This window comes from Mesoplodon bidens (genome assembly GCF_964165515.1).
Source record: "Mesoplodon bidens genome assembly, chromosome: 10".
NCBI lineage: Eukaryota > Metazoa > Chordata > Mammalia > Artiodactyla > Ziphiidae > Mesoplodon > Mesoplodon bidens.
Genome location: NC_138172.1, coordinates 52,034,815 through 52,049,495, shown reverse-complemented (window position 1 = coordinate 52,049,495; position 14,681 = coordinate 52,034,815). Strand labels below are relative to the sequence as shown.

Sequence of the window (14,681 nt, the reverse complement as noted above, 5' to 3'; positions counted from 1 at the left end):
TTTATGAAATCTGTAAAAGCTCCCAGGAGACAAATAGCCCCGAATTCTAGATTCACCATTCTAGATCTCCATCTTCTAGATATATGTATATATTGAATATAAATTCATGGAGATACAGATCAGATCTATGTAACTACTATGCCATCAATTGCAAGATGCGCCATGCATTTAATAATTAGTTTTTGGTGGAGAGGGGAGATGGCTGTGCAGGAAAGATGCACAGTGAAATGTCCATACTAATGGTCAGATACTTCTTGGTTCCAGAAACATTAACATGGAAAACTATTTTAATATGTCATGTAGTAAATATATCAAGTAAGTGTGTTTACTTTAAAGAAATAGCATCTAAGGGAATTCCCTGGTGGTTCAGTGGTTAGGACTCCACGCTGTTACTGCTGAGGGCTGGGGTTCCATCCCTGGTCAGGGAACTGAGATCCCATAAGCTGTGCAGCGTGGCCAACAACAGCAAAAAAATAGCATCTAAGCAAGTTACAGATCCACTAACATGTCTTAACACCTTACAGGAAACCCAGAGAGGATAAACCTTTCCAGTGACTCAGTTTCAATTTGTAATGCCTGGGAGACCTAAGCCTGGCTCCAAGCTGGCTCTTTGGAATCTTTAGAATACCCTGGTTATCTGATATAATGATAGTGACAGAGTTATGAAAAATATCCACACTTGACTACGTTATGGAAACATGCATACATGGGACATATTTTGTCTATTTAGGAACTTGGATGTGAAATATAAAGCAGAGAGAGCCACAATTCCAGATTCACTGAAAAGCTTTGGAAGTAACCTCATTTGTTCTCTTAATTCAATTGCTGCTTTACATGTGGCACCTTTGGAGATGTGAATCAACATGGTTGCATGTGTTTTCTATGGCCATCTCCCAGCCAGACACCTTCAGGGTCATTATCAAGCAAAGTAGTTTTTGGAGCCCATTTGTTCTTTCACATTCCTGTGGCATGAAGGAAAACGTGGAATGGCTCCTGCCTTCTCTGTTTATGACTAATGGAGTAGTTAACAGCACTAATGGGATGTTTTCTCCTAGCTGGCCACAGAATTACTTCTCCACAAGGATTCCATGGGTCAGGAATTCAGATAGGGCACAATGGGAAAGGCTTGTCTCTGCTCTGTAATGTCTAAGGCTGAGCTGGAAAGACTTACAGGCTGCCTAACTCAATAGCTGGGGGCTAGAATCACCTGGAGGCATCTGCATTCACATTTCTGATAGTTAATGCTGGCTATTGGCTGGGACATCAGTTGGGGCTATTGGTGAGAGTACATACATAAGGCATTTCCATGTGGCCTGGGCTTCCTAGGACTTCATAGATAGTATCTCAAAAGTAAATGTCCCCAGAAATCTGACCATGGGTTTTTCCGACCTACCCTCAGAAGTCACACAGTATCACTCCTGCTGTATTCTACTGGTCGAGGCAGTACTATGCTGTCCCTGATTCACAGGGAGAGGACATAAACCCCACTTCTCAATGGGAGCAATGTGAAAGAATTTGGGGCCATATTTTATTTTATTTTTTAAAATTTATTTAAATTTATCCTTTTTTTAAATTGATCTGATGACTCTCAACTTTTATTTATTTGGCCGCGCCACAGGGCATGCGGGATCTTAGTTCCCTGACCAGGGATCGAATCCGTGCCCCCTGCAATGGAAGCATGGAGTCTTAACCACTGGACCGCCAGGGAAGTCCCTCGTGGTTATATTTTAAAACCTCCATACCATCTTCCTCTTCCCATCGATGCAGATGAATATCCACAGAGAAAAAGAGATAAAGAATATATATCAAATAGTTAAGAGTCATTACCTCTGAGGTGGGGAAGAAGAGAGAAACTCACTTTGCACTTCATATATATCTGTATTATTTGAAATTTTTACAAGCATTTTTTTCTTTTGTAACTTAAAAGGAAATTCAGAATAACAAAGTAAAGAGGAAAAAACTGCGACAGAACTCCAGAAAAATGTTTTTATTAACATTTTTGTTTTTATATTTTGTTTAACATTTTGTTTTTATATTTAACTCAAAACAAGAATATACTGGAAGCCACAGCCCATTGCACTCTGACTATCCTGGCACCTCTATTGAGCCCCGTATCAGCCCTAATGGCAAGGCGGGGTGAGTTGGCAGGAGAGCCCCCAGCTGGCCTGACTTACCCCAGGCTGCCGTCCGCCAGCCAGCCCGTGGTGCACACGGAGAAGGCACAGTCCTGCACCACCCTCCGCAGCTCGTCCGCAGACACCAGGTGAGCGCCTCTGCTCTTGCAGGAAAGCCGAGCGGCCTCTAGTTCCAGGCCTTGAGAGCCATTCTGAGACTCCAGCACAAAGAGCTTCCCTGTGTGAGGACAAGCACGGACACAGGCTGACTCTAGGATCCATGGGAATTTAGTCTCAGCAAACTCACCCTCTGGCAGATGCCCATCAGAACTGTAGTTTCCCACTTGCCTAAAGATCCAAGTGCAGCAACTACCCCATTGCATTCGTCCCTGGACTGTGATGACAGTTACACTGGTGTTTTAATCTATTTTTACCTCTTAACTTAAAAAAAAATTTAACTGCCTGTTCTGGCATGTTTATCTGGATAAGCCCTTCAAATCTTCCTTTTAAAAAGATGTTTAGCAGCATTATTTACAATTGCCAAGACATGGAAACATCCTCAGTGTCCATCAACAGATGAATGGATAAAGAAGATACAGTATACATATATATACAATGGAATACTACTCAGCCATTAAAAAAGCACAAAATTTTGCCATTTGGAGCAACATGGATAGACTTGGGAGGGCACTGTGCTAGGTGAAATAAGCCAGACAGAGAATGGATATCACTTACACATGGAATCTAAAAAGTACAACAAACTAGTGAATATAACAACAAAGAAGCAGACTTGCAGATATAAAGAACACACTAGTGGTTACTAGTTGGGGGAGAGAAAGGGGGGCAATATGGGGGTTGGGGAGTGGGAGGTACAAACTATTGAGTGTAAGATAGGCTCAAGGATATATTGTATAACACAGGGAATACAGCCAATATTTTGTAATACCTGTAAACCTTTAAAATTGTATAAAAATAAAAAATTAAATAAAAATAAGTAAATAAAAAATGTTTTACAAACACCAAGTGCCAAGGCTCATCGTCCTAGGTTCCCTTAGGTTGGGTCACTTGGTGTCCAAGACCCTGATTCAGCCTCAGCTCTGCCTTCCTCTGCTGCCCCAGCCCTGGGGTGACCACAGACAGCAGGTTGCTTCCCTTCTCTCTGTCCCATTGTCTCAGGACATTTTCAGGTCCTTCCTACAGTGAGTGCGCTGTATTTCTCCCCACTGGACAAGACAGCAGCAGCCACGTCTGGTGCACCCTGGCTGCCTGCACCACATCAATCTATGGGCAGGTAGCAGGCCTCGAAAAATGTGCGACAGATGGGTGGAATAGGATGTGAGCTCAGGCAGAGGTGGAAGCTGAGTCTGAAAGCAAAGGACAGCTTTAGGCAAGAAAACCATGGTGCAGGAGGGAGTGCTGGGGTCCCCAGGGCCTCTCGGAAGGACGAAACAGTGCCTTGGGTGACCCTGTCAAGCTTAAGATAAAGGCAGGGGAGAAGAAACCCACTTAAAATGGTATACTTCACTTCCATCTGTCAGCAAAATTATCATAATAAATTGATTTTATTAGAATAAGAGACTTAACTGTCATCTACTGCAAAATGATTACAACAAATACAGTAATCTCTCCATCTTTGGAACCAAAAGCTATAATAAAAAATGCAAAAACTTTTCACAGTAAACATATCTGTAGGTGACTGGAGCTCCCTCAGATATGGTGACAATGTGCAGTACATGACCTGAACAACTATACTTGATGGTCCTACCTGGAGAAGTAAGCATGCACCCCAAGACACTTTTGTATTAATAGCATTTGTCTATCTGGAAAAAAAATGCTATGAAATTAAACAGAGATTTTGATGGCCAAGCCCCTGTGCAAGAGAGATAAAAGTGAAAGCCCAGGGTTCACATGATGTAGGGAATCTGATAGCCCTCTCCTCCCCACTCTACCACTGTCACATGCACACATGAATATGAGAGTCTGAAGGGTTAAAGTCTCAAGATAAGAGTGAACAAGGATAAAAAATATCCCCTTCCCTCATTCTCAAGAACTGTTGAATGAGCTGTCTTGGTGCTAGGAGGCCAAGTGCTAATGCTGATTTGGAATTGTAGTTCTAACAAAAATTTATGCCTAAGACACTTCAAGCCATGGATTTAGCTTAAAGTGGCCTGAGACTGACATTTGTCCAGACACCTGATAGGAAAAATTGTAACTAACTCCTCTCTGGAGAAAAAAACCCCCTTCATTTTATGCTTCAGGAAATCCCATACAAATACTTATTCAAAGCCCATGACTACTGAACTAAAAACAGTGAAGTGTACAAGGAAACAAGGCACCATGAGTGAGAAGCAACAGATACCACATGTAGCAGAAACTGACCTAAAGATAAGTCCAATACTGGTATTAACAGGCACAGATTATAGAACAGTCATGATTACTATATTTAAAGAAATAAAAGACAAGTTTGAAAATATCTGCAAAGAATAGGAAATGATAAAAAGTGCTTAGCTGATCTGAAAAAAGCACAAAATAGGGCTTCTAGAAATTAAAAATACAATGATAAATTTAAAATGCAATAAATGTTTTTGGCTGAATATCAGATGCATTTAAACAAAGAACTTAACCTTGAAAAAGAAAGCAGGAGACTTCCCTGGTGGTGCAGTGGTTAAGGCCCTATGCTCTCTATGCAGGGGGCCCAGGTTCGATCACTCGTCAGGGAACTAGATCCCATATGCATGCCGCAGCTAAGAGTTCACATGCCACAACTAAGGAGCCCGCGTGCCACAACTAAGGAGCCCACCTGCTGCAACTAAGGAGCCCACTTGCATCAACTAAGACCCAGTGCAACCAAATAAATAAATATTAAAAAAAATCAGAAGACATCATCCAAAATGTAGTAAAGAAACAAGAAAAGATGAAAAATATTCAGATAATAAAGAGACATGAAGGAAGGAATAAGGATTTTAAAAAAATTAATTATTGGCCATGTTGGGTCTTTGTTGCTGTGTGTGGGCTTTCTCTAGTTGTGGCGAGCGGGGGCTACTCTTTGTTGCAGTGCATGGGCTTCTCATTGCCGTAGCTTCTTTTGTTGTGGAGCACGGGCTCTAGGCGCACGGGTTTCAGTAGTTGTGGCACGTGGGCTCAGCAGTTGAGGCTTGTGAGCTGTAGAGCACAGGCTTAGTAGTGTGGCGCATGGGCTTTGTTGCTCTGTAGCATGTGGGATCTTCCCAGACCAGGGCTCAAACCCATGTCCCCTGCGTTGGCAGGTGGATTCTTAACCACTGCGCCACCAGGGAAGTCCCAAGAATAAGGATTAACATACACTTTAATCAGAATTCCCAGAGAGGAGAGAGAAAAATGAGGTGGAAGTGATATCTGAAGACAAAATGCCTGTGAATTTTATAGAACTGATAAATATTCCAATACATGGATTGAATAAGTCCAACAACAAATCCCAATATGGAAAATACCTATAAGTATATACATACCAGTGATGCTGCAAAATGGTAAAGACAAAGAAAATAATGTCAAAGCAGATAGAGAGAAGGGAGAGAATACTTTCAAAGTAGCAGCAGTTTGAGTGCTGTCTTCTAAAACAATAGCAATGGAAGCAAGGATACAATTACTAGCAAAAAATAGCTGCAAATTTAGAATTCTATACTCACTGAAAATATATTTCAAAGAACAAAGATGAAACAAATTTATTTTTTCAGATAAGCCAAAATCAAGGTGGTCTGCCACCAGCAGATCCTCCTTGTAGGAAATAGTAAAAGAAGTATTTCAGGCAGAAAGAAAATTATTTGAGAGGCAAGATGGAATGGAAAGGGGGAAAAATCAATACACGGTTAAATAAAAGTGAACATTGATTGTATAAAATGGCACCCAACAGCAGCAGAATACACATTCTTCTCAAGTGCGCATGGAACATTCTTCAGGGTAGACCATATGCTAGGCAATAAAATAAGCCATAATAAGTTTAAAAGGATTATAATTGTACTAAGTATTTTCTCTAATTACTATGGGGTAGAATTAGAAATTAATAACATAAATAAATTGGGAAATTCATAAATAAATAGAAATGAAACCAAGCACTTCTAAATAACTGATGAGACAAGGAGAAACCACAAAATTAGAAAATATTTTGAGATGAGTGAAGGCAAAACCTGCTAAACCTTATGGGATGCAGTTAATGCACTGCATAGAGGGGAATTTATAACTATAAATGCCCACATTAAAATAAGAAAAATTATCTCAAATAAAAATCCTATCACACCAGTCAGAATGGCCATCATCAAAAAATCTACAAACAATAAATGCTGGAGAGGGTGTGGAGAAAAGGGAACCCTCATACACTGTTGGTGGGAATGTAAATTGATACAGCCACTATGGAGAACAGTATGGACGTTCCTTAAAAAACTAAAAATAGAACTACCATATGACCCAGCAATCCCACTACTGGGCATATACCCTGAGAAAACCATAATTCAAAAGGAGTCATGTACCACAATGTTCACTGCAGCTCTATTTACAATAGCCAGGACATGGAAGCAACCTTAGTGTCTATCAACAATGAATCGATAAAGAAGATGTGGCACATATATACAATGGAATATTACTCAGCCATAAAAAGAAACGAAATTGAGTTATTTGTAGTGAGGTGGATGGACCTAGAGTCTGTCATACAGAGTGAAGTAAGTCAGAAAGAGAAAAACAAATACCGTATACTAACACATATATATATGGAATCTTAAAAAAAAAAAAAAAAAAAGGTCATGAAGAACCTAGGGGCAAGACGGGAATAAAGACTCAGACCTACTAGAGAATGGACTTGAGAACACGGGGAGGGGGAAGGGTAAGCTGGGACAAAGTGAGAGAGTGGTAGTGTATATATGGACATATATACACTACCAAATGTAAAATAGATAGCTAGTGGGAAGCAGTCGCATAGCACAGGGAGATCAACTCGGTGCTTTGTGACCAGCTAGAAGGGTGGGATAGGGAGGTTGGGAGGGAGGGAGATGAAAGAGGGAAGAGATATGGGGATATATGTATATGTATAACTGATTCACTTTGTTATAAAGCAGAAACTAACACACCATTGTAAAACAATTATACTCCAATAAAAATGTTAAAAAATAAAAATCCTAACCTGTTGGAAAACACTGGAAAAGAAGAGCAAAATAAACCCAAAGCAATCAGAAGAAGGAAATAATAAGAATTAAAGCAAAAATTAATGAAATAGAAAAGGAAAAACAATAAAGAAAATCAGTAAAACCAAAAGTTGGTTTTTGGGAAGGTCAACAAAATTGACAAACGTTTAGTTAAAATGACCAAGAAAAAAAAAGAAAGAAGACTTGAATTACTAAAACAGGAATGAGAGGACAGTTATTACTCCAACCTTATGGAAATACAAAGATTATAAAGGACTACTATAAGCAACTGTATGCCAGACTTCCCTGGCAGTCCAGTGGTTGGGACTCCGTGCTTCCGGTGCAGGGGACGCAGGGATGCCTGGTTGGGGAACTAGGATCCCACATGCCACACAGCATGGCCAAAAAAACCCCCCAGAACCCCAAAACAACTGTATGCCAAAAATTAGGTAATGCGTATGAAATGGAAAAATTCCTAAAAAGACACAAACTACTGAAATTGACTCAAGAAGAAATAGAAAATATGAATAGACCTTTAACAAGTAAAGAGATTGATTTAGTAATTTAAAATTACCCAGAAAGAAAAGCACATGTTCAGATGGCTTCACTGATGAATTCTACCAAATAGCTAAAAAGAACTTGATATCAATTCTCTATAAACTCATCTAAAAAATAGAACAGGAGGGAACAACACTTCCCAGCTTTTTCTATGAGGCCACCATTGCCCTAATGCCAAAACCAGACAAAAGACACTGCAAGAAAAGAAAACTACAGGCCATTATCTCTTATAAATATAGACACAAAAGTCCTCAACAAAAATACTAGCAAACTAAATCCAGCAGCATAAAAAAAAATTATATACCATGACCAAGTGGGATCTATCCCAGGAATACAAGGTTGGTTTATATCCCCAAATCAATTAATATAATACAACTTATCAATAGAATAAAGGACAAAAACTACATGACCATCTCAATAGATGCAGAAAGGCACTTGACAAAATTCAGTACCCTTTCATGATAAAAAAACATTCAACAAACTAAGAAGGGAGGGGAATATCTTCAGCCTGATAAAGAGCATCTACAAAAATCCCATAGCTAACATCACACTTGGTGGTGGAAGACCGAATACCTTCCCCTAAGATCAAGGATGTCTGCTCTTGCCACTTCTATTCAACATTGTACTGGCAGTTCTCTCCAAGGCAGTTAGGCAAGAAGATGAAATAAAAGCCATCCAGGTTGGAAAGAAGTAAAACTATATTTGCAAATGACGTGATCTTGCATATAGAAAATCCTAAGAAATCCACCAAAAAAACTACTAGAACAGTTCAGCAAGGTTGCAGTAAAACATTTTTACTTAAGTGACAAAAATCTGTGCAGAAATTAAGTAGGTCATCTCTTCTGATTGTAAAACTTTTCCCTAGGATTCCATTTACACACATGGTTTCAAAGGCCATCTTGACATGGATGACTCACATTTTTCTCTTCAGTCCAGACCCTTTCCATTGACCCCATCCTCCTCTCCACCCCCACCCTCTCTCACCTGCACAACTGAAATAGCACCCTACATGGTCTCTCCACGTCCAATCTTGCCCTGGTGCCATCCATTCTTCCTACTCTCAGGGTGAGCTTCTCAAAGTGCAAACCTGATCAGTCTCTCTTTTTTGGATTAAAACAAAACTTGGCCCCATATCAGTTTCCCCAGCGTCATCTCAAACTACTTCTACCTTGGACTCTGGGCTCCAGTCACTCTGTTTCTTTTTTTTTTTGCGGTACGCGGGCCTCTCACTGTTGTGGCCTCTCCCGTTGCGGAGCACAGGCTCCGGACGCGCGGGCTCGACGGCCATGGCTCACGGGCCCAGCTGCTCCGCGGCACGTGGGATCTTCCCGGCCTGGGGCACGAACCCGCGTCCCCTGCATCGGCAGGCGGACTCTCAACCACTGTGCCACCAGGGAAGCCCCAGTCACTCTGTTTCTTAGCACATGTCCCAGTTTCTCTGCCACTCATAGTTTCTCTGTACATGCTATTCTCTATCCAGATCCTCTTTCTTCCCCCCTTTGCCTAGTTAATTCTTACTTATCTTTCAGATCCTCCTACGCCAAGTCAAAAATCTCTTAATATATGCCCTCATAATACCTCCGTCCTTTAATCTTATCACTTATCAAAATCGCAAGTTCACATTTCATTCATATAATTATTTGCTTAATGACTCTCTCCCTCATTGGATTTTAAGCTCCCTGATAGCAAGGACCTCTTTCTCCTCACCGTTCTATCCTCAACAGCAAGGACAGTACCTAGCATATGGTAGACACTCAAATTATCTGTTGAATTAATGAATCTTTTCCTGCAGTCTTTACCCAAGCACAGTTAATTTGCATTCAGTTAATGCGAAGATTTTTCTGTTTCAAAAGTGTTTTAAAATTACAGTAGCAGGTCTCTTTTATGTATAAGATACACATCTAATTAGTCCAATGTAAAACTAAATGTTTTTCATTTGAGTTTGACTTATTTTTGAATAAGTCTATGGAATTTTTAATAACTCCAAATTCTCTCTCTTCAAATGCCTTAACACATCAGTTTAGCTGCACATTTCTTCTTCCTCCTTCCATCACTGTAGAACATAAATACCTAAATGTGAAGTGGTAGTTAAGCATATATTTAGTAAGGAAAAGAATCCTTTTATAAATAGATTCTAATTCTTCAATGGCTCTATTATAAAAGTTGGAGCTCAGCAAATGGAGTTTCTTGAAAGCAATTTACCTATAGTTCTCCATTGCGGAAGAAGGAAGGAAAGGAGAAGGGAGAAATGGAGGCATTTCTGGCAAGTGTTAACAAGAAAATATGCCTGGTGCTGTCGTTACTTTCTCCTTATCCAATGATATTTCTGTCTTAAATTTTCTATGACCCACATCAAGCCAGATAGGCACAAAATATTGATCCATATCCATCTGGCATTCCACTTAAGCAGTTATAATGGGGTGAAACTCTAAAGCCTCATGGGTTGCAGAGATATTTCTTTAAAAGGAATTAAAATTGGTACAATAGTATACATTGTTCAAAGGTTAATACTAGCTCCAATCTATTCTACTTGCATTCTTTAAAATCAGCTTAATTTTCATGACTCAATGTCAGGCCAAAAAGTACTACAGTAAAGAATTAACAGGGACTTCCCTGGTGGTGCAGTGGTTAAGAATCTGCCTGCCAATGTAGGGGAAACGGGTTTGAGCCCTGGTCCGGGAAGATCCCACATGCCGTGGAGCAACTAAGCCCGTGAGCCACAACTACTGAGCCTGCGCTCTAGAGCCTGCGAGCCACAACAAGCCACAACTACTGAGCCTGAGTGCCACAACTACTGAAGCCCGTGCACCTAGAGCCCAGTGCTCCTCGACAAGAGAAGCCACTGCAATGAGAAGCCTGTGCACCTCAACGACGAAGTAGCCCCCGCTAGCCTCAACTAGAGGAAGCCCTCGTGCAGCAACGAAGACCCAATGCAGCCAAAAAATAAATAAGTGAATAAAAATTAAAAAAAAAAGAATTAACAGTGGATTGGCTGCTACTAGGTATGGGATTTCTTTTTGGGTGATGAAAATGTTCAGAAATGAGAGAGTGGTGATGGTTGATGACTGTACTAAAAACACTTGGATGGTGCATTTTAAAATGGTAACTTTTACATGAATTTTATCTCAATTAAAAATTAACAGTGATCACTAGGAGCCTTTAAAGTTAACAGTGTTTTCCCCTCTAACACTCTCTCTGAGCATATGGAGAAAAAAGACAGTCATCCTTAATTAGGAGCAAAGAGTTCTACAAGCTGGCACTTAGGACAAAGAGAACCCAAAATTCTAAGATACTATCTGGAGGTTTTCCCCTTGCTTTCTCCTTTCCCTAACCACCATGCTTCTTTTTGTCAAATTTTCTCTCTGCACCGAATATTGTTTGCTAAATAGCGATGACATTTTAAAATATACAAAGCATCCTAAATCAGCTGAGGGTTTTTCTCCTTCATCAATCTAATCTGTCCCAAGCTTGGATTTACTAGTAACCCCTCATGGATGTGAGAACATGCTAGCTTCTTTTCTTTTAGATCCTTCTGCACCAAGTCAACGGGGTTTTGTTCCAAAATCAAAACACAGCTGAATTAGCTTTTTGAAACTGAACTGATATAAGGCTGTGATCCTGCTAAGTTTAGGGAAGTATTGAAATCTGAATTCAGGTTGAAAAAACAAAAAGATGGGTCAATTCTCAGAACCCACAAAAATCTGGCCCTTACTTATTTCCTCTAGCTTTTAAAAATTGTTTTAAATTATATTTTAAATATATTTATTTTTATTTATATTTGGCTGTGTTGGGTCTTCGTTGCTGTGCGTGGGCTTTCTCTAGTTGCTGAGAGTGGGGGCTACTGGGCTACTCTTTGTTGTGGTGCGCGGGCTTCTCATTGTGGTGGATTCTCTTTGTCACAGTGCACTGGGCTCTAGGCATGTGGGCTTCAGTAGTTGTGCCGTGCAGGCTCAGTAGTTGTGGCCTGCGGGATCTAGAACGCAGGCTCAGTAGCTGTGGCACACAGGCTTCATTGCTCCGCGGCATGTGGGATCTTCCCGGACCGGGGCTTGAACCCGTGCCCCCTGCATTGGCAGGCGGATTCTTAACCACTGCGCCACCAGGGAAGCCCTGTCTAGCTTCTTGTCGAAGGAGAGCCTCACCTTGAACTTTCCGCTCCAGCCACTCTACCATTTATCCCATTTCCCCTGCGACTCACAGGACCTTTGCACGTGCTATTTCCTCTCCCCAGGACCCTCTCCTCTCTCTTTTGCCTAGCTGATTTCCACTCATCTTTCAGATCTTCCAGGACCAAGCCAAAACGCCAAGGGAGTCTTGTAATCACTGGCCTTGCCATTCGGAGCACATTTAATAGACGTGGGAAATTATGTCTCGGCAGAGGAGGTTCCAGGGCACTCTAGACGTGATTTCATTTTAAAGACCTTTCAAGGAGATCTTGGAAAGCTAGAGGCGGGCCTGCAGGACCAAAGCACAGGCTTTCTCTTGTGTATTAAGGAGTGGTTCAGGGGCCCTGTGGGGGCGTTTGGGCGTGCGGGGACTCGGTGAGCTGCAAGAGGGAGACGGGGTCGCAGGACAGCTGCGCTCCTTGTTTCCTCCCAGGCTGGTCGTGTTCCGGGCTCTTCCGAGGGGGCACCCCCAGCGAGCTTCACTTTCCCCACCGAGAACCCACGCGCCACCCTGGGCCCGCCGCCTCGCGGGCACTCCCCAGACACTCACCCTCTGCCCGCACGGAGAGCCCTGGCAGGCCGAGCAGGAGCAGCGCCGCCACCCAGAGCCGGGTGCAGGAGTCGGGTCCCTTGGCAGCCATGGTCCGGGCGTCCATGGGCGGATGGCTGGAGCGCGGGCTCTGGCTGCGCGGCAATTGGGGGTGCCCGCGCCACTGCGCCGCGCGCGCCACTCGGCTCCGCATGCTGTGCTCTGTTCGCGCGTCGCAGGCTTCGCGCCCGGCGCGCAGACAGGGAGGAGCGCGGGGAGCCAGGGAGGCTGGGGATGCCAGATCCGCAGCGCTGGGGCCCCGAACTCCCAGGGGGTCCAGTACTCGGCGCCGGGGAGGCGGCTGTAGCCGGGCTCCGCCTTCGTGCTGGGCACCTGGGGGCCTCGGTGCCAAAAGAGGCTGCGCTGAACGAACGGCGAGCTCCCTGGGCGCCTCCGGGGCAGAGGGGAAGGGTGCGTGGAGGCGGGGAGAGCGGAGAGCCCTCTGCAGGGAACCCCCGCCTGCCTGGGGACCCTCTGCAAAAGGGTGACGCAGTCTGAGAGGCCAACCCACCCCACACACCCCCGCCCCGGGAGGACCGTGAAAAAACTGATGCCTAACTCTGTACTCTGCCTCTTGACTTTGCAGCTGGCGTCCTCCTGTAGAGGAAGAATATTTTTACGAAAAAGAAAGCTCTAACTTGCCAACCTCACTCTGAGGAGTGAAACGCACGGAATAGCGAGACTCCCCTTCCCTAAAAGGCCTGACAATCATTCACATGTGAGTGTAAATTAATTTACTTAACTGTTCATCTTGCAACAGCTAGCTGGTAACCTGAGGAGTGAGAATTCACATGTCTGGGCTGGAGGGGACCTTTGAAAGGCTGATTATTGCTGAGAATGGAGGGGAGGGGGCAGAAGGCACCTGCAGGAACTACGCATTGATTCCTTCAGGAGCTGTGCCTACTATCGCTTTTCGAATAGTCAATTGGATATTACTACCGAATCCTAATGAAATTTTAAAGTTTGTCTTTATTCAGACCTGTCCTGCCCTGTCCTAATTGGGGGAGATAGCATGCTCTAAAGGTTTATTTGGTGCAACTGCTTTAGAGAACTGTTTGGCTGTTTCATATAAAGTTAAAATACACCTCCTTGAAGACACAGAATTCCACTCCTGGGTGTATATCCAAAAGAAATGAAAACATATGTGCACAAAAAGATTTAAACCCAAATTTCATAGCAGCTTTATTCACAATAATTAAAAACTGGAAGCAACCCAAATGTCATCAACCAACGAACAGAAAAACAAACGGTGTCATGTTTATGCAATAGAATACTCTTCATCAATAAGAGGAAGGAAATACTGATGCACTTAATAACGTGGATGAATCTCAAAAATATGATGAGTGAAAGAAGCTTTAGTAAAAGAGTTCATACTGTATGATTTCCTTTCTCTCTCTCTCTTTTTTTTTTTGCCACACCGCGTGGCATGCGGAACTTCCCTGACCAGGGATGGAACCCACTCCCCCTGCAGTGGAAGTGCCAGGGAAGTCCCTGTATGATTTCATTTTTATATGAAGTTCACAAAGGGGCAGAACTAATCTGTGGTGAAAACAATACCGTGGTTGCCTTTGAGGAGGTGGGAACACACTTCTGATGTAATGGGAACATTCTGTATCTTGATGAGGATGGCGGTCACCTGAGTGTACACACTTCTCAAACCTCACTAAACTATACACTTAAAATCTGTGCATTTTGAGCTTCCCTGGTGGCTCAGTGGTTGAGAGTCCGCCTGCCGATGCAGGGGACACGGATTCGTGCCCCGGTCCGGGAAGATCCCACATGCTGCGGAGTGGCTGGGCCCGTGAGCCATGGCCGCTGAGCCTGCGCGTCTGGAGCCTGTGCTCCGCAATGGGAGAGGCCACAGCAGTGAGAGGCCCACATACCGCAAAAAAAAAAAAAAAAAAAAAATCTGTGCATTTTGTTGAATGCTATTTATACCTTAATAACAAATATTTCAAGAATAATGAGTTCAGTTCTTGCCCTGAAGAGTAAATAAGTTTAACAGAAAAGAGTTTAATGAAAGGACCACAGACAGAAATATGGGCAGGGATGAGAGAACCAATAAGGGATGGTAAAGCCCTTGGGACTGTCAGCAGCAGGAAGG

General features: G+C 42.9%; 1 protein-coding gene across 1 annotated transcript in view; it reads right to left on the bottom strand.

The window, feature by feature from the left end:
* The window catches only part of SUSD5 (sushi domain containing 5), a gene marked incomplete at both ends in the record, with an annotated part of 40,350 nt that extends 27,721 nt beyond the window's left edge, over positions 1-12,629 (bottom strand). Inside the window, 2 exons of the mRNA XM_081247303.1 lie at positions 2,175-2,352; positions 12,539-12,629. Of these exons, the coding sequence (XP_081103429.1) occupies positions 2,175-2,352; positions 12,539-12,629 (269 nt within the window). The remainder of the gene's footprint in view (positions 1-2,174; positions 2,353-12,538) is intronic.
* Positions 12,630-14,681: the final 2,052 nt, after the last annotated feature.